Source organism: Vombatus ursinus, unplaced genomic scaffold (genome assembly GCF_900497805.2).
Source record: "Vombatus ursinus unplaced genomic scaffold, bare-nosed wombat genome assembly UNPS02014785.1, whole genome shotgun sequence".
In the NCBI taxonomy this organism is placed as follows: Eukaryota; Metazoa; Chordata; class Mammalia; order Diprotodontia; family Vombatidae; genus Vombatus; species Vombatus ursinus.
In genome coordinates, this window is record NW_020954563.1 from 12,170,346 (window position 1) to 12,189,431 (window position 19,086).

Sequence of the window (19,086 nt, forward strand, 5' to 3'; positions counted from 1 at the left end):
AGTAATTTCTCTACACTGATAAGCAGTTGCTAGGAAGGTAGCCTGTTAAGACCCTATCATAAACACCTGGGGGATAGAGGCAGTGTGAGAGTGGAGGGCATATAAGGGAAAAGAAAAGCATAATAGGGGAGTAGAAGGGAACCAGAGACAAACATCCCCTGCTTTGGTTTTGCCTGAGCCCTAGAGCATTTGGGAAAAGGATTAGGGGAACTCATAGATCCAATGCCTATGGACAGGCTGGATAATGAGAATAACGAAGGTGGGCGAGAAGGCAGGTCAGGAAGGAATGTCCAGGAAGGAATTCAGGGGCAGGACCAGGGCCAGGGAGGAAAGGAGAGGTAGGCAGTGGCTAGAGTGGCCCTCTGGGACATTCCATTTATTCAGGTGTCTGAGAGTGGGGAATAGAGGGTGCCCCTCCCCATCACCTGGGGAAAAGGGCCATGGGGTCTATCAACTGCACTCCATTCCTCTTTCTCATCTTCTGCCAGACATAGGCAGTAGCCAAAGGGCTTGTATCCACATCTAGCTTCTTTTCCAGCAGTTGCAGCCGGGCTGTGGTGTCTGTCAGCATATCCATGAGCAGTTCTTGTTGGAGCTTCAAATAGTTATTTTCTTCCAGCAATGTCTTGTTCTTGCCCTGGTGGACAGGATGCTTCCAGTAGGCAGTGAGGTTCAAGGGTTGCAAGTTACCTGTGCACCCTCCTTCCATCACCCACTTCCCAGCCTGGAAGACAAAGGCCTGGTCACTGAGCTGAGTGCGAGGAGGACCATAACTGAGACCTAGCTCAGCCTGGCGAGTTTGGTGGTCCAACAGGTAGAAGGTGGACATGGAGGAGAAATGGCGCAGTGGGGGTCGCCTGGGTGTGAAACGGCGGGAGAAGTGGTCGGCCCAAAACTGCCGTAGCTGATCCATCAGGATAGAGAATGAGTTCGTGCTAGGAGTTTGGGGAAAGGAATCCAGGCTGCCAAGGACTGATGGATCGATTGAGGGGAGGAGGGAGGAAAGACTGAAGGCCCCACACACTGGCCTTGGCTGCCCAGTGGCAGGCTATCTGGAGGGGAGCCCCAGGATGGAGTTCACTTTAATGGCCAAGTGGCTGGGTTCTGGTTAAGTACCAAAGGTTTCTGTGGGGAGATAGGATCAGGATGAGTAATTTCTCCTGTCCTGCTATTCTTAGAGATTGGAAGCTTTCTTTGGCCACTAATAGTAGCCCCTATTCCATTGCCCGCCCACCACAGCCTTTCTCTTCTGCCCCCTTTACCTTTTTCTTCCTTTCCTATATCTTCCTTATGGATAAGGACCTAGACTAGGAATCATGAAAACCTGGGTTCAAATCCCACTGCAGATACTATCTGCATGACCTTAGAAAGGTCACATAACCTTTGTATCTCAGTTTCCTCATCTATAAGATGAAAGGACAGGACTCAATTTTCTTCTAAGGTCCCTTCCACCTCTAAATCTGTATGATCCTATGATCCCCAACTACCTTAAGTCTAGGACCTAGAGAAAGTTTAGCCCTGTGGGTAGCCCTCGGGGCTAAGAAGGCTTTGAGATCCTTCCTGACTGTTCAAACAAGGCTGAACCGGCCCCCTTCTTCCCATCCCTATCCCTTTGGCTCCTTCTACCAGCAGTACTATCATCAACCTCATGACCATTCCTATACACTCTCACTAGTTTCTGCACAGGCAGGCTATATAACATGATGCTAGGATTTACAATTTGTAAAGAATGTCATTCCTGCCCTCAAGAAGTTTATACTTTCAGGCTTTCTAAAACTCAGGAATCATGCAGACTCAGTTTGGGGGACAGACCACTCCATGGAAAACCTAATGCTATTGATGCTTCCAGGTCACCACAGAGACATGGATTTTTTTAAATCCCTATTCTCACTAAGATATGATTGGGAAGAGCTAGGCTGGGACTGAACTCTCAGTATGTGATGCTGGTTTCACTTATTACTACCACTTCTAGGGATGTATCCTACTGAGCCACATTCATTTAAGGGAACTCTTCTTGGACTCAAGTCCACAGAGACTCTGGTTCTGCTGACATATGACATCTTTATCCATGCAGGACAGAACCAAGGACACTCTGAGATTTGGGCCGAGATTCACCCCAGAACGGAATTCTGACTTCTGATCCCCCCTACATCCTCTCAGTCCCCCTTAGAGCTCCTCCACAGTGCTCACCTTCAGCTTCCTTCATGGGCCCCACACCCTCAGCTCCTAGTCAGCTCAGCTCCTGACTATCTCATACGACTCACAATGACTGACCACTTACCTGGCTTTGTGGAACCCACTACAGCTGCAGGGTAGCTGAGGCTCAGTCCCACACTGGGAAGTCCAAGCCCCTCTCCTTTCTTGCATCCCAGGTGGTAACATCAGAGCTCTTTACTCCTTCTAACTATACCCCTGGACTAATCTTTCCAAAGCATACATCCTTCCTGTGACCCCAGCTCAAGGCCCTCAAGATATATTGGAAATGGGATGGGGAAGGGGACCATAAGACAAGATGTAGTTTTGAAAGGCAGTTGGAAAGGGAAGACTAATACACATGAAATAAAAAAAAACTCCTACAACTTTTACAACTTTACAACCTTTACAACTACTTCAACCCACACATTCTCTCATTTACCTATAGCACTCATGGTGTCTGCCAGTCCGTGTCTAATGATGTTACTATTGGAATCACAGAGTTGGAATTGTAAACTTGGACCCTTAGACATGATTTGGTTCAACATCACCACTCCGTTTTGTGGAAGCTCAGAGATGGGAAGTGACCTGTCCAAGATTACACACCAAGCTAGTGATAGTATTGGGATCAGAACCCAGGCATCTTGATTCCTGGTGTCCTGCTCTCCCTACTATACTATGTTACCCATTTCCCAGAGTGTTTGTAGGTAAGCAGCAAGTATTTGACTAAGAATTTAAACCGATGACCTAAAGTCTAAAGTCAGGGTGGGCTCCCAGAGCCTGACTATGAGGGAAACCGTCATCCAGGGGTATCCTGGTGCCAGCTCTAACCAGTTTGTGAGAGCCCATTGTTAAAATTTCAACATGAGCATTTCCAGCTTAAAAATTGGCAGTGGATACAAATCAGGACTTGATTTATTATTTTGTTGATTGTCCAGCCTTAAGGAGGTGTTAATAATAATAATAATAATAATAATGACAATAACCTTAAAAATATATACATAAATTTTGCTCCCAGAGCATGTTTCTTAAGCATTTCCCAGCACACCCCTGCCCTCATCCCAATATCAGTCCATCCTTTGACAGGGTGCCAGAAAAAGTTGCATATTTTCTCCATTCTCTAAAAGCAGGGTAGCCAATGATCTGGGGTTCTTGAGGGTCTGGGAAATGAGCAAGAGAGAACAGAGAAACAGGAAGCTACTTTTCTTTTTAAGTGATAAAACTCCAATCACCTCTTATCAGGACAGGTCAGGGACACTGAAGATGGAAAGGGCAATACTGTAATATTCCTTACTGTTCAGACATTGTATGTGTCCCTCCCCAACACAGCCTCAACAGAACAGCTGGAAAACAGGGCAGCAATAATAAAAGGTCATGTGGCTAGAGTGAAGCCAAGATAGCTTGCAACTTTTGTTAAAACATGGTTGGACTTCCCTTGATTCAACCCTGACTCGCCCCTTAAAAAGAGGTAGCACACCCAGAATGATACATCATTTCTTGTAGAGGAGAATAAGTACTGCATTGGATCTTTGAGAATCTGGGTTCAGATCTCAAACCTGTAATTTATTAGCTGTGTAACCCTAACCTCTCTGGACATTTTCTTTATCTGTAAAATGAAGAGTTTGGACTGGGTCAGGGCTTCTTCACCCTTTTTCTATCAAGTATCCCTCCAGCAGTCTGGTGAAGCCTATAAACCCCTTCTTAAAATAATGTTTTTTAGTGCATAAAATAAATACAGATTATAGCAACTCTATGGAAATATAGTTATCAAAATGTTTTTTAAAACCAAGTTCAGGGACAGCTAGGTGGTGCAGTGGATAAGAGCACCAGCCCTGGAGTCAGGAGGACCCGAGTTGAATTCGGCCTCAGACACTTGACACTTACTAGCTTTGTGACCCTGGGCAAGTCACTTAACCCCACTGCCTAGCCAAAAAAAAAAAAAAAGAAAGAAAAGAAAAGTTCAAGGACACTCCAGGTTCAGAATCCTTGAACTTATTCTAATGGATGATTTCTAAAATCATTTTTTTTTTAATCTAGAGCCTATGAATGCAAAAGATACAAGTTTGGCCTGTAGGCTTCAGGGGTTGCTGGGGAGCAAGTTAGAGCAGCTTCATAGTAAAAGGGAAAGTGAATCATTAATTACACATAATGACCTGACTTCACCTGGGTGCACAGCATTTCCACTTAGCTCTTTGCTTTCTCTCTGATGGCCACATGAGACAGCACTCTCAGGGACACCTCTGTCTGACAAGTAGAAATGAGCACAAACACAGCTCTCCTCTTTCTCTGATTTGGAGCTGGGAGACCTGCATAGTCTTATGGTAGTATTGGGCAGTTAGGTGGTGCAGTGGATAGAATCCTAGGACTTGTCTTCCTGAGTTCAAATCTGGCCTCAGACACTTACTAGTTGTGTGACCCTAGGCAAGTCATTTAACCCTGTTTGCCTGAGTTCCTCATCTGTAAAATGAGCAGGAGAAGGAAACAGTAAATCCCTCCAGTATCTTTGCCAAGAAAATATCAAATGGGGTCACAACCAAACAACAACAAAATGGTATTATTACTTGTAGGAAATGTTTGCCTGTGTATGTCGTTAGGGGTAACTCTTGAGAATTATATCCTTAACTTGTAGAAGTCACTTTAGATAGAGTTGCATATTTGCCCAAAGGTAGAGATTTTTCTGCAAGTTCATATATTTGAAAATCCTCATTAAATACCTATTTACTCAGGTAGCCCAGAAGAATACCTACCATGCATTTGCTTTAACAGATCTTGAGTTGATCATTGGAAAGGAGTAGTTAAGTTGTATCCCCAAATCCCTTCCTTTATAGTCAACAAGGGAGTTGAGAATGGTAGAAGCCATTTCCAATATAGAAATAAAATCACAAAACCACTATGAAGTTTTCTTCTTTGTGTACTGTGCTCCTCAAGTGAACAGACCTGTTCTCAAAGCTTTGACCTTCATTTTCTGTTCTTTCTCTCCTCCACTTGCTTCCTTATTGATCTGTTAACACAGGGATCTGACTGATATATTTAGGGGGTTAGCCCTGAAGACAGCCATTTGCCCTGAGTTCTCTGGGACTATACAGGCTGCTACCGTGACAACCAGGAATGGGTATGAATCACAGAGGATGCTCATCAATGAGGCATAGCCTATCAGATCCCTGGGACAAGAGTTTCAGGGCTACCCCAGAGATCCCACTGGTTTCCCATTATGCTTTCTGCTCCATACTCACCAAGTCAGTTCATTTATGGGACTAGTGAAGCTAGTGGGGTCTACGGTCACTTGATGAGAGGATATGGTCACTTCAGTTAATGGAGTCAGTGCAATCAAAATAGAGGCAATATGATTTGTGGAGTTGGTCATATCAGTAGGGTATTTAAGGTTGGTGAGATTAGTGGGTTGCTACTATTTAAGGCACTAAAAAGTAATTTTAATCATTTGAACTCAGGAAGATAAGCCCTGGCATTCTATGCACTGCACCACCTAACTGCCCAATACTACCATAAGACTATGCAGGTCTTCCAGCTCCAAACCAGAGAAAGAGGAGAGCTGTGTTTGTGCTCATTTCTACTTGTCAGACAGGGGTGTCCCTGAGAGTGCTGTCTCAGGAGGCCAAGACATTTACAAGTGCTCTTACCCTTTCTACCTTAAGCTATACTGGGGCAAAACCCATTCTGAGTCATTCTGGTTCCAGATCTCAAAGAACAGGAACACAGCCTTCAATAACAATGATATACAAAACCAGAGACAAAAAGGACAGGTGTGCTGATCAGGCCAATTCTGGCCACTTAGAAAGGAAGCAGCACAGTTGCTAATTACAGGGTAATTTGTAATTTCTATCGTTACAAGAAAATGAGTTGCCGAACAATAGAGTATTTCTGCTTTGAGAATATGCCAATTTGTAGTTCATAAATCTTGCATGGAAAAATTAAGTCAACATGTGACACAACTGTTTCTATAAAGTCTCCAAAGAGATTAAACCCAAAGTAGGGAATCTAGTCCTGTCAGATAGATGATTCCAAACCACATATGACTTTTGCCAGGCTATCTCCCTTCTGGATAGTACTGTCCTAGTTAGGTCCTCTTGCACCAAAGAGAAATCCTTTATATAAACTTGCAGCAGAAAACCCTCCAATTTAGCAGTATCATTATTTCTTAGTGAATCTGTAGTCAGGCTGAGTGCTAGGGATACAAAAAAAGAGACAAAAGACAGTCCCTGCCCTCAAGGAGCTCACAATCTAAGGGAAGGTTGGGATTGGGGCGAGGGAGGGACAAGCAACAAGCAAACATATATGTGCAAACAAGCTATGTAGAGGCTAAATAGGAAATAATTAAAAGAGCTGATCAAACCAACTGGCCAGCAGGGCTAAGGAGCCTGAATTACTGTTCATTTGCCCACATTCAGTAAACATGATTTGAAGGACCTTTTTTTTTTTGGTCTGGATTTAGGCTTTCTTTGGCATAGGAGCCTCCCTTTAGCAATGTAGATGCAACTATGGTGCAACCCGTAAGCATTAAAACCTGAGGACACCAAGATACTTCTTTTAACTTCTTAATGTACTTAAAATATTTCTTCACTACTGTTAAATGATTTGCTTAATGTCATATAGCCAGAAATCAGGTCTCCTCGACTCTGAGGCATACTCTCTATTATGCCACATTTCTAGAATGTCAGGGAGTAAGGCAGTCCACAGATATTTATTAAGCACTTAAAATGTGCCAGACACTATGCCAAATGGGATACAAAAAAAGGCAAAAAATGTCATGTCCCTCTTAGAGAACTTATATCTTAATAAAAATTCCTTGAGAGTAGGGAGTTTCATTCTTTGTATTTTGTAACCCCAGAGCCTAGCATCATGTCTGGGCATATAGTAGATACTTATAAATGCTTACTGGCTGATTGATTAAAAAAATTAAAGGTCATATTCATATCACACAAATTATTTTTGTGTCCAAGGGGAGAAAGGAAAGTGGGAAACAAATCTCTTGGATCAATAAAACCAAACCTGTGTGTCCCTTTATTATACAGCATGACACCTTCAGTGAGCTTTAGCAAATGTGCTCCATGCTCCAAATGTATGACCTTAAAACTTAGATATAGTTAGGAATAATAGCAGGTTCCTCTTCCGTCTTCCTTGACCTTCTGTGCCCAGCATAGTCAGGCTAATAGAATAAATGACTACCAATACTGGTTATCCTTCAGGGTTGCTTTGTTTGCTAATCCTGGAAAGAAGAATCTCTCCTTTCCCCAAGGTTCAGTTAGGCGGGATACTGAATGTGGTAAGAAGAAATGGGAAATCAATTTTGGTTATTGACTCCAAAACATGAAGAAGAATTTCCTTCCTGAAACTGTTGGCAAGGCCAAGACAGGGCTCCTATGCCTGCTTGTTTCCAGCAGATACTCCATTTTTCTCCCAATATATTTTTATTTATTTTGTTAAATATTTCTCAATTACATGTAAATAAATTTTTAATGCTTATTTTATAAAATTTTGAGTTTCAAATTCTTTCCTTCTTTTCTCTCCTCCTTAAGAAGACAAGTAATTTGATATACATTATACATGCAAAGTCACGAAAAACACATTTCCATGTTAGCCATGTTGTAAAAGAGAACACAGACCAGGAAAAAAAAAAAAAACCAGAAAAAAAAACCAAGAAAATTAAAGTAAAAAAGTATGCCTCGAGCTACAGTCAGATTTCATCAGTTCCCTCTCTGGAGGTGAATAGCATTTTTCAACATAAGTCCTTTGAAATTGTCTTGGGTCGTTGCGTTGATCAGAATAACCAAGTCATTCACAGTTGATCATCATTCAATACTGCTGTTACTATGCACAATGTTCTCATGACTCTGCTCACTTTGTTTTAGATAAGTTCATACAAGTCTTTCCATGTTTTTCTGAAACCATCTTGCTCATCATTTCTTATAGCACAACAGCATTCCATCACAACCATAAACCACCACTTGTTCAGTCAAGGCCCAATTGATGGGCATTCCCTTGATTTCCAATTCTTTGACACCACAAAAAGAGCTGCTATAAATATTTTGTACTGTGAAATTAAAAATTGATTTTAATTCTATTTTAAAGAGTTAATCAAGCTGGCATGGGTTTAATACTCACTCATGCCTTATAAATCCAAACTTCTTACCTTTGTATCTTCACTCATCTACATTCAGAGAAACCTGCCTAAAGGTCATGCTTTTGTCCTGTAATTACTCAGGACTCAATTCTGTTGTGAATTGAATCTTTACCCTTGTATTGTCTACCTTTGTAACTTCATCCACTACCCACTTAACTTAAATTCAGGGGTGTATGGGGTATTCCAGGAAGACCAGCATCAATGGTGTGAGGGCTTGCCAACCCTTTTCAGGGCTGCTCATTCACCTTTGATGTCCATCTTTCACCTAGCTATCACCTGGGGCTCCAAGAAGCTGTAGAATGCACAAGAGGTCACAAACCAGTTAACTGTCTGGGCAGATGGCCAAACCTGGTTGTGGGTAACCACTGGGCCTCAAACCTGTGGGTGAGTAAGAGAAACGTCTACCCTAAGCATTTAAAGACTTCCCTGGCAAAATAGATAGATGAGAACAATCTGTTCAGCCGTGAAAACAGCTGAAACAGGCCCTTAAGGTGGAGCACTCATAGCTTAGTCAGACATTGAAGACACCAAAGTAATCCACTGCATCCCGGGCCATGGACAGTTGTCCTGATTTTTGTCTTGCCACTGTAGTATTATGACTCAGGAAGACAGAGTGAGGTTGTTGACTTTGTGCAACTCTACCTCACTTAAATCCAATTCACCCAAGATTCAAGTCATTGGCCCTCTTAGAAAACAAAGGACAAACAACAACTCAAATTCAAGTTGATTCAAAGCCTAGCAGTTTCCACCCAAATCTGTAAACTAATCCTCCCACTTGAGGATTACTCCTACCTCCCAGCAAGGAAGATATGGGAAGTAACTAAGGTGACTTAACCCACCTCCTCTTAAAATGCCTACCAATTGAGATTTTCATGATGTCAGGTCAATTAGAAGATGACATACAGCACTGAAGATTTTGCTCTGTCATCTTGTCAATTGTTATAAAAGACCCTGTCGGGGCAGCTAGGTGGCGAAGTAGATAGAGCTCCAGCCTTGGAGTCAGAAGGACCTGAGTTCAAATCCAGCTTCAGACACTTGACATTTACCAGTTGTATGACCTTGGGCAAGTCACTTAACCCCACTTGCCTCAACGAAGGGGAGAAAAAAAAGGAAGACCTTGTCTGTCGGCCCTCACTCTCAGGGTCTTTGGTCATTGAGAGAGGCCATTGACCCAATTTATTGGGTACTGTTTGCCTAACTAATAAATTGATCATGCTCAGAACCTTGTCTCTCAGTTTACCTTGATTTCAATCCTAACAGTAAATATATATATGTCTTTTTCCTTTTTCTTTGATCTCTCTGAGATACAGACCTAATAGTGGTATTGCTGGGTCAAAGGGTAAGCACAGTTATATAGCTCTCTATATAGGAATAGTTTCAAATTGTTCTCCAGAATGCTTGGATCAGTTTACAACTCTACCAACATCAGTTCATTTGTCCCACTTCCCCATCAACATTTGTCATTCTCCCCTTCTGTCACATTAGCCAATCTGATAGGTGTGAGATGGTACCTCAGAGTTGTATAAATTTGCATCTCTCTAATCAATAGTGATTTAGAGCATTTTTTCACATAGATAGCTTTGATTTCTTCTTCTGAAGACTGCCCGTTCATATCCTTTGACCATCTGTCAGTTGGGGATACAATGGGGATACAATGACTTGTACTCTTACAAATTTGATTCACTTCTCTATTTATTTGAAAAATTAGGCCTTTATCAGAGAGACTTGCTGTAAAATTTTTCTTCTTTCCTGCTTTCCTAGATATCCCATTCTTAATTAAGGAGGTCAAAGGTTATCTGTTTGGGGGTCCTTCTCAAGTTTTATTTGGCTGTACTCTCTGTCCCAGATATACATACTGATAGGCAAGTTCTACAGGCTGTCCAGCCAAGTTTATGTTGTAATTTGGGTAAAAGGCATTCTTCTTCCACTTGGCCTTTCTGGTATGGATAGTCGAGCCAAACTTCTTTGACTGATTATTGGGCTGGCTATTAGAATTCTGCCTCTAACACATTCTGGTTATGTGACCAGACAAGTTACTTTACCTCTCAAACAGTGGAAGCAGTTTTCACAGGAGAGTTCCCCACACTGATGAAATCACAGTTCAAAAAAAAAAATCTCTCCAAAGTTTTCTCTTTTGTAGGGTAAACATACACAGTTCCTTCAAATGATGATTTTCAATTCCCTTCACCATCCTAGTTGCCAGACTTTTATTTCCGCTTGTTAATGGGGTTCCTAAAATATAGCACCCAGAATTGGACACAGTTCTTAAAATGTGATCAGGCCAGTGCAAGTACTGCCAACTCCCTCATTCCAGACACTAGACTTCTATTAATGCAGGCCAAGTTTGCACTAACTGTTTTGGCTGCTATGTCATACTGTTGATTTAGCCACATGATCAGAGCTGTGCTTTAGGGAAATTGCTTTAGAAGAGTACACAAATGTGCAGAACAGATTGGAGAGAAATCTGAGATATGGAGAGCAATTAGAAGGCTATTGAAACAGCCAAGAATAAGGGCCTAAAATGGGGAGGTGGCAGAAATGGAAAGTTAACAGATGTAAAATATTTGACTAAATGGAGGTGGGGGTGGAGGGGAGAGAAGGGTCAAAGGTATCACTGTGGTTTTTAGTCTTGGGTAGCAGAGTGAAAAGCTCTGTCCTTGAAGTAAAACTCCAAAAGGTTCAGTTTTGGGGAAAAAGTGACAAGTTCCAATTTAGATATGTTAAATTTGGGGTACTGTATGACATTTAAGTGGAGGCATCCTGTAGGTATTTGGAAGTGCACCTATTTAATAAGGGTGCACCAAGTGAAAGGCAGAGAAATTGGGAGACATCCCTAAAGAACGATAATACCCCTTTTCAACTCTATCAACAACAGTCCTCAAGCAACAAGGGTAGTTCTTTCCCAAAGCAGAGAGGGATCTGTGGTAACCCAGTGTGTTAACTTAAGCCGGAGAAGGGATGAGAGGAACGGGGTGATAGTATTGCTGCTTATTATAACATAGTCCAATAAAGGAAAGTATTTCAAGGGAAAATATCTCAGCCTTAAATGTGTAATTTAAACTGCTATCTCAAATCGATTTGAGAACACTAACCCTGGAATTTTAAAAAGTTCTATATTCAAGCTCTGGTTTTATAATGGATTTGCCAAACTGTAAAGCTCTTCATTACTTTGATCCCCCAAAAAAGCCCAAAAGGTACCATGAAACTGAAGTAACCTGGAGCTGTGGGGAAGGGAAATATCTCCCAATGCAGTCTCAACCCCAAAACGCTGTGGGAGATCACATTAGGTACCTCAGGAGCAAAAGAAATGTGATGAGCCAGCTCACCCAAGGGTCTAACAGTTTGGACATAAGTAAACTCAATTCATTGTTTATTGAACACTTGTAACGCCAGCAAGCTTTCACAAAGAAGGCTGCACCTGCTCTGAAGGAGGAAGGAGTGCAGTACAGACATGGGGTAAAAGGCCCCTACAGGGACGTCAACAACACAGTCGGCTTCATGCGCTAAATCTGAAAACAACTTTGTAGCATGCAAAACACTTAATCACTATCAAATCTTTGGCCTCCCTGGGCCTGTTTGCCCTTTTGTAAAATGGGAATATTAAGCCCATTTATTATTTGCACCACCTATAGCAAAAAGAGAGAGGTTTTGAAACCTTAAAAGCGACACTAGGTACCATGAGTGCCAGGTGTTACTAGGCCAGTGTCCCTGCACGCCTGTTTTCTAATCTACCAAATGGGTGAATAATACGGGGAAGAGTGGGGGGGGAGGGTCGGGCTGCAAAGACCTCTCACTGGAAGAAATGAGTCACCTGAGATAGATGGAGTAAAGCGGGCGGGAGGTCCGGGAGAGGGCCAGGGGGCACTAATCTCTTGGTCCCGACCGGGTCACCCCCTCCCCGACCCAGGAAACAGCACGCTCAGGCCTCTCTCTGTCCCAAGCCAATCTTGAACGCGGACACGCGCGCGCGCGGGAAACTGAAGGGAAGGGGTAAGGAAAAGGGGGAAGGGGGGAACTAAAATCCTAGGCAATTTTTTGCACTCGCGCCACGAGGAGGCCAGGTCAACCGACCCCCTACTAATCTCCCAATCCCAGGCCTCCACAAGACGCCAACGGGTGGAGTCCAATGCTACAATCCAAAGGCCGTCACCGCCCAGTCTAGTCTACTCCCGGCCAACAGTCCGTCGGGAGGGTCTTTCCTCTTTGCTCTTGGCTCCCCTCCCCCACCAGCTGTCTTCGGTCCAATCAGCAGGCACTTCCTGCCCTCTCGTATAGCCAATCCACATCCTCCACGAAGAGTAGCCCTAGGGGGCGTGTGGGAAGGTATCTGGAGCGATGGTCATACTGACCAACGGAGTGCTAGCACGATAAGAAAGGGGCGGGGTTGAGGCCCAGAATCGACCAATCAGTATCTAGGGGTGAAGCCTGGGTAGGGCGCCGCGCGCGCGGTGGGGCTCGCTCGGCGTCCTCCTAGCTCTGAGGCACGTGACGTTCGCTTCGGGCCGATCCGCTGCAGCATCCGCGGTGCTGGGCGTGGGGCGAGGGGGTGGGAAGTGGCGCCGGCGCCGGCCGTGAAGCACGAGGTGAGACGGGCGTAGCTACCCTGGTCTTGGGGATGGGGACAGTCGGGGCCTGGGAGGTCGGCTTCACGTCAAGGGTGGAGGAGGGCTGGCCTAAGCTGGCCAGGCAGAGCGGTGGGGGAAGAGGCCTGAGGCCTTGCGGGCCAGGGGACTGGTGGGAGTGATGCGGCTTGGGGTCGGGGACCGGCGCTTCCTAGCGGAGGAGCGGGCTGGAGCCGGGTCCGTGCGGAGATTTGTGGGCGCTGAGCGGCCTGCGGAGGCAGGCCGGGCGGGGGGTCATTGGGGCCAGGGCCCGGAGGGGGGCGTGACCTCCAGGCCGGGCTCGCCGGCGGGCGGCGGCCCAGGCGCCTCAGAGGCCCGCGTGCCTCTTGCCTGTCTGCTTATCCCCCGGCGGGCAGTGTACGGCCTGGCCCAGCCCGAGTGGGAAGGCCTCTGGGGACAGACGGGCCTGGGGCGGTGCGGGGGAGAGAGAAGCCATCTTCCCCCGTCTAGGCAGGAGCCCGGGAACGTACCGGACGAAGAAGCCAAATCCTCCCGGCATGAGGTGGCTGGGGTGTTGGGAAACCGGCGATTCCGAAACGGCGGCAGGGTGGGAAGGAGGACCTCGACCGTGGGGTTAGGTAACTTGTTGGGAAAGAAATGGCCAGAAGACAGGCCGAAAAACTTGTTTCTAGGGTGATGAATATGTACCTCTATCTATATATGAGAATTCATTTATCTTTAGAAAATTATAAGTGTTCCAAAGAGTTTTTGGCATCTTATCTCTGAAAAAATACTTTTCAAGGCCCAATCCCCTTGTTTTAGTGGTCCAGAGAAGGGACGCAACTTGCCCAAGGTCACACAGCCAGGTTAATTGGCAAAGCTGGAAATTGAACTTAATTCTTATAGCACTTTATTCAGAGCTCTTTAAGCCCACACCATTCTCTGGGTCACTTAAGCTCTGACACAGTACTGGAAAGTAATATTTTTTTCGTTTCAGACATTACATTCTCTTCTTTATTCCGATCCCATTGTGACAAGGGTGCCCCCCATGGGACTTTCTGTCCTTAAACTTACTCTCTACAAGCTCTCCCTTGGCAATACCTCTCTCCAAGCTTCTAACCCTGTGCAGATAATTCCTTAATTTATAGCTCAACACATCTCCAAATGCCTAAGGATTATCTTCACCTGGATATCCTACAGAGACCTAGAACTCAACATGTCCAAAAGCAAATTAATTATATTTTTATCAAAACAACCTCTTGACTACTGGTTTGTATCACCACTATCTACCTGGTGTGCCCTGAGGGCAGCAGCCCTTTTGCACTGGCAGGTGTTTAATAAATGTTTGTTGAGTTGATTCAAATTTTTGGAGTCAATCAGTGACTAGGTTCTCTGGAATCCATTCTTGAACTCTTAGCCCTTTTCAATCCTTCATTCCAATGTCAAAATGATCTTTGAAAATAGATCTGGTCATGCCACACTTGTAACCAAAAGATCTTTTAAGTAGTTCCCTATTGCCTCCTTGAGTACACGTCAACAAATATTCGTGGTATCTAAGACTCCAAGCCTGGAGTCACCTCATCTACCTTCCCAAACTTATATTATTCTCTAACATGTTCTGGTTCAGCCAAACTGGACAACTTTGTGCTCCTGAGCACACATAGTGCACTCAACTTTATACTTTTGTTGTAATTGTCCCTCTTTCTCCCTAGTCATCTTTTGAAATTCTACCCATCTTTTAAAACCCAATTTAAATGTTATCTCCTCCTGGAAATCTTCTTTGATAATCACATTCTCCTCAGACCTCATGTGGCATTTTGCTTTCTAATTCTTCAAGGTACTTAATATGATATTGCATTGTATTAAATCTGTATTGGTGTTGTGTAACTTAGCACACACCATTTCTCTGTATTAGTAATGGCTTAATAAATGTTTGGGGAAGGGAACAAGCATTTATTGACCACCTGCTATGTGTCAGGCACTGTGCTAAGCATTTTACAAATATCTTATTGAGATGTTGGGGAGAAGTAATGGAAATTCAACTATTTAAAATAAGCAAAGGCATTTATAAATGCTGATGAAGAAAAAATAATTGGAATTGGTGTAGAACTCACTCCTTCCACTAAAGTACAATTAGAAGACAATACTTTGTCATGTATCTACAGAATGGGAGAAGAAAGAACTATGCTGAAAGGGAAACTCCAAATTTCTTAGAATTTTGAATTAGATTTTTGTGTGGTTTTGAATATTCCTTTGGAGTCAAGTTTTGTTTTTTTTTTCTTTTTTAAATGGGGCACTATTGTGATTATCTGTTAGCAAATATAAAGTGGATCTTAAGCCATGGATTGAGACAGCTTTTCTTTCAATTTCTTAGGCTCTAGTCAGGGCTTAAGAGTAATTATAAATTGCATGGTACTTTTCACCTTGTACAACGAAATGTAGTAAGTGAATGAATTTAAAGAAGCTTTGGTTTAAAAAAAAATCTTAAAACTAGAATTAAAGTGAATTGTGTGACCTGGCACTTACAAGTACATGTAATGAGTTAAATTTGAGACTTGTGGACAGGGCTTTTTTCTTTTAAAGATGTTCAGGGATCTGAGTATTCTTTTCTGATTTTACTAATACACAAGTTGTATCTATTTTAAGTGCCTTTATCACAGTAAACAGATCCTTGGTGTCAGAATATGGAGACCAGACTTTTGTTTTTGATAACTAGCATTAAGCTGTCCAGTGATAATCTTACAAGGCCCACTGAGTGATGTGGTTCTGGAAAAAAATCCTTGCTTGCTACTTTGTTAAATAACATTAGGCAGTGTTTGCCCCCAAAATGAGGCAATTTTGGTCTGTAAAATGGTAGCTGATATTAGGGCTGAGTAATGAATGGTGCTTAATATGTACCAGATTTAAAATTTCAGGATTTTATGTCACTAGCTTACTATTCTCTCCTAATGCAATTTAATCTGGGCCTCACAGTTTTTTCTGTAGTTTGGAGAGATAGCATGGAATTCAAACCAGATGATGGCTCCAAGAATATTTGAAAAGCATAAAATGCTACTCAAATATAAACTAAAATCACTGTAAGATGGCAGTATCTCTAGCATGTATGTGATCCAGTACACTGTATTGAAAATGGAATGTTAATACTGAGTTGAAATAATAAAATGCCTAGAATGACAATACAGATAATTCTGAAGTAAATTTAAATTTTATATTTGTGAACAATTGTTTGTTTTTTAAAGAAATCAGAGACTTGGATATTTAGTATTGCTGTTTCGCAAGTACAGTTGTAAAGAGTAAACAACCAGGTCTTCTGTTATTAACAAAGGCCAATAAAAGAGAAATAAAGCAGTAGTGAAAATTATTGTTGCAATTGATGGATGGTAGGAAAGGCTGGGAAGATGTCACAGAATCTGAGAAGTGGAAAGAACTCAAGTGAAGATGGGATTCGGCCTTCTTGATTTCCAGTGGAGTGAACAGAGGCCCAGAACAAGGGGAATTACTTGCCCAAGGTGTCCAAGCTAAGTAGCAGAACAGAGATTTGAGCCTGCATCTTCTGACTCTAAATCTCACTGTCTTTTCTTTTATGAATCACTTTTTCCCTTTTTTCCTTCTATTTTTAAAATAAAATTTTATTGATATTTTTTGTTTAATTTTTTACGTCACCAAAATTTTCCCCAGCATCCTCCAGCAAGTCATTTCATATAACTATTGTGAGAAAGGGGGTGGGAGGCATCGACGGAATTGATAATTACATCAAAAGAATCTGAAATACCACACCCATGGACCTCCCCCCTGTACAAAGGTTTGGGGATATCATATCTTTACTTTGGAACTTGTTCTTTATAATTTTGCAACATTTGCTTGGGGGGAGGTTGGGTTCTTTCCATTTATATTTTTGTCACTGTGTGTTTTCTTGTCTGTTCACTCTGCATCACTTAATGTAAGTCTTGCCATGTTTCTGCATCATCATAGTCATCATTTCTTACACCAGAGTAATATTCCATTACATTCATGTACCATAGTTTGTTTAGCCAATCTCCAGTTGACGGTCATATACTAATGCTGCTATAACTATTTTGGAGTCTATGGAATACTTCTTACCTTTTGTTTTTTCCTTCATTAAGTGTTTGCTTTCTTTTGGAGCCCTGAAGAAAGATTATGTTAAGCTTTTGAGAAATATTTTCACTTTGGGTCCATTTCTTTACTTATAATTGCATGGAAAGGTGTGTTTACTATTAACCTCTTTATCCTTTCAACAATGACCAAAAAATTATATGGGCTAACAACCTTAGAAATTTTAGGTCCTATAAGGAACTTTTGATATAGTGGAAAGAGGACCAGACTTGGAGACAGAAAACTGAGTTTCTAGAGGTAGCTAGTTAACTTTTTTCTTTTTTCTTTTTTTGGCTAGGCAATGGGGTTAAGTGACTTTCCCAGGGTCACACAGCTAGTAAATGTCAAGTGTCTGAGGCCGAATTTGCACTCAGGTCCTCCTGACTCCAAGGCTGATGCTCTATCCACTTTGACACACAATTGCCCCGGAGCTAGTTACTTTCACTATAACTTAAAGAATAGGTCATTTCCATTCTGTGGGCTTCTATTTCTTCATTTCTAGAATGAGTGAATTAGACTTCTGATTCTCCTGTAATTCTCCTATATTCTCTCTCTTTTGGTTCACAAGATTTATTCCATTTGTGAAGGGCTATTTCAGATAGAGCATTTTTTTTAATTGTACACAGAAAAGTGTATTTCCAACAATCTCTTCAAAAGATTACAGTTTTTGGTGGTCACAGGAACCTAACTCCGTATTTCCCATAGGTTCACTATATCAACATTCTAATTTTTTTTTTACTTTTGCACTATTTTCTTTTTTGTTGTTGTTAATTTATTTATTTTTGGTTTTCATCATTTACTTCCACAAGACTTTGAGTTTCAAATTTTCTCCCATCTCGTCCCTCCCCCCAACCTAAAACGGTGTGTATTCTGAATACTCCTTCTCCTAATCTGCCCTCCTTTCTATCTCCGCCCCCCCTTCTTTTATCCCCTTCCCCCTCTATTTTCTTGTAGAGTAGGATAGATTTCTACACCCCATTGCCAGTATATCATTTCCCAGTTGCATGTGAAAACAGTTTTTAACATTTGTTTTTAAAACTTTGGGTTCTGAATTTTCTCCCTTCTTCCCTCCTCACTCACCCTTGTTGAGAAGGCAAGCAACTCGATACAGGTTATACATGTGTAAGTCATGCAAAACACTTCCAAAGTAGTCATGTTGTGGAAAACTAACCATATTTCCCTTCATCCAAACCCATTTCCCTCCTCCCCCCAGTTTATTCTATTCTCTCTTTTGACCCTGTCCCTCCTGAGAAGTGTTTGCTTCTGATTACCCTCTCCCCCAATCTGCCCTCCCCTTTATCATCTTCCCCCCTCCCCCATTCCCTTCTCCCTATTTTCCTGTATGGTCTCCTATATTCTCTTGATAATTATTTGAGGACCAAAATTAAATGTAAAGGCTGCTGAAGAATACAATTTCCTTTTGGTGAAAACCAAATCCTTTTAAATTAGGGAAATTGCTATTTAATAATAATTTATTGACATTTGTGCAGTGTTTCATCGTTTGCAAAGTGCTTATTTATTATCTTATGTGAGCTTAACAAAAATCCTATGAAATCGGTGATAATAGTATTATCCTCATTTTATAGATGAGGAAATTGAAGTCCAGAGTTAAGTGAACTTGCCCATGATCACAGGGTTAGTAGTTAAACTGTCAGGCAGATAGCCCCTACCTGAACAGAATTGTCTTCTGTTTACTAAACAGTGATAATTTCTTTTTTTTTTCCTATTTCTATTATGGAAGATATAGAATATTAAGTGTTTTAAAGATCATGTGATTGAACCCTTTCATTTTATTGATCAAGAAACCTTTACTTTTACCAATACTTTTTTTTTCCTTTGGGTGAGGCATTTGGGGTTAAGTGACTTGCTTAGGGTCACACAGCTAGTGTCCAGTGTCTGAGGCCGGATTTGAACTCAAATTCTTACTCCTGACTCACAGGGCCTGTGCTCTATCCACTGTGCTATCTGGTTGCTCCAACAGTGATATTTCTTAAAAGGCAGGTACTGAAGTGTCCTGTAAACAGTGAACTGGAGTTATCATTCCTGCAAATGTATTTCTATATCTGTTGTAGACTCCAA

General features: G+C 42.2%; 2 protein-coding genes across 2 annotated transcripts in view; one reads left to right on the forward strand and one right to left on the reverse strand.

The window, feature by feature from the left end:
• Positions 1-421: 421 nt before the first annotated feature.
• On the reverse strand, positions 422-2,206 carry CBY3 (chibby family member 3). Its single transcript, XM_027867092.1, is given in 2 exon segments — positions 422-1,125; positions 2,191-2,206. Coding segments are annotated over 2 exon segments (720 nt in total).
• A 10,605-nt stretch (positions 2,207-12,811) lies between these two features.
• The window catches only part of CANX (calnexin), a 32,064-nt gene continuing 25,789 nt past the window's right edge, over positions 12,812-19,086 (forward strand). The window contains exon 1 of the mRNA XM_027867018.1: positions 12,812-12,915. The gene's annotated coding sequence lies outside the window, so the exon portion shown is untranslated. The remainder of the gene's footprint in view (positions 12,916-19,086) is intronic.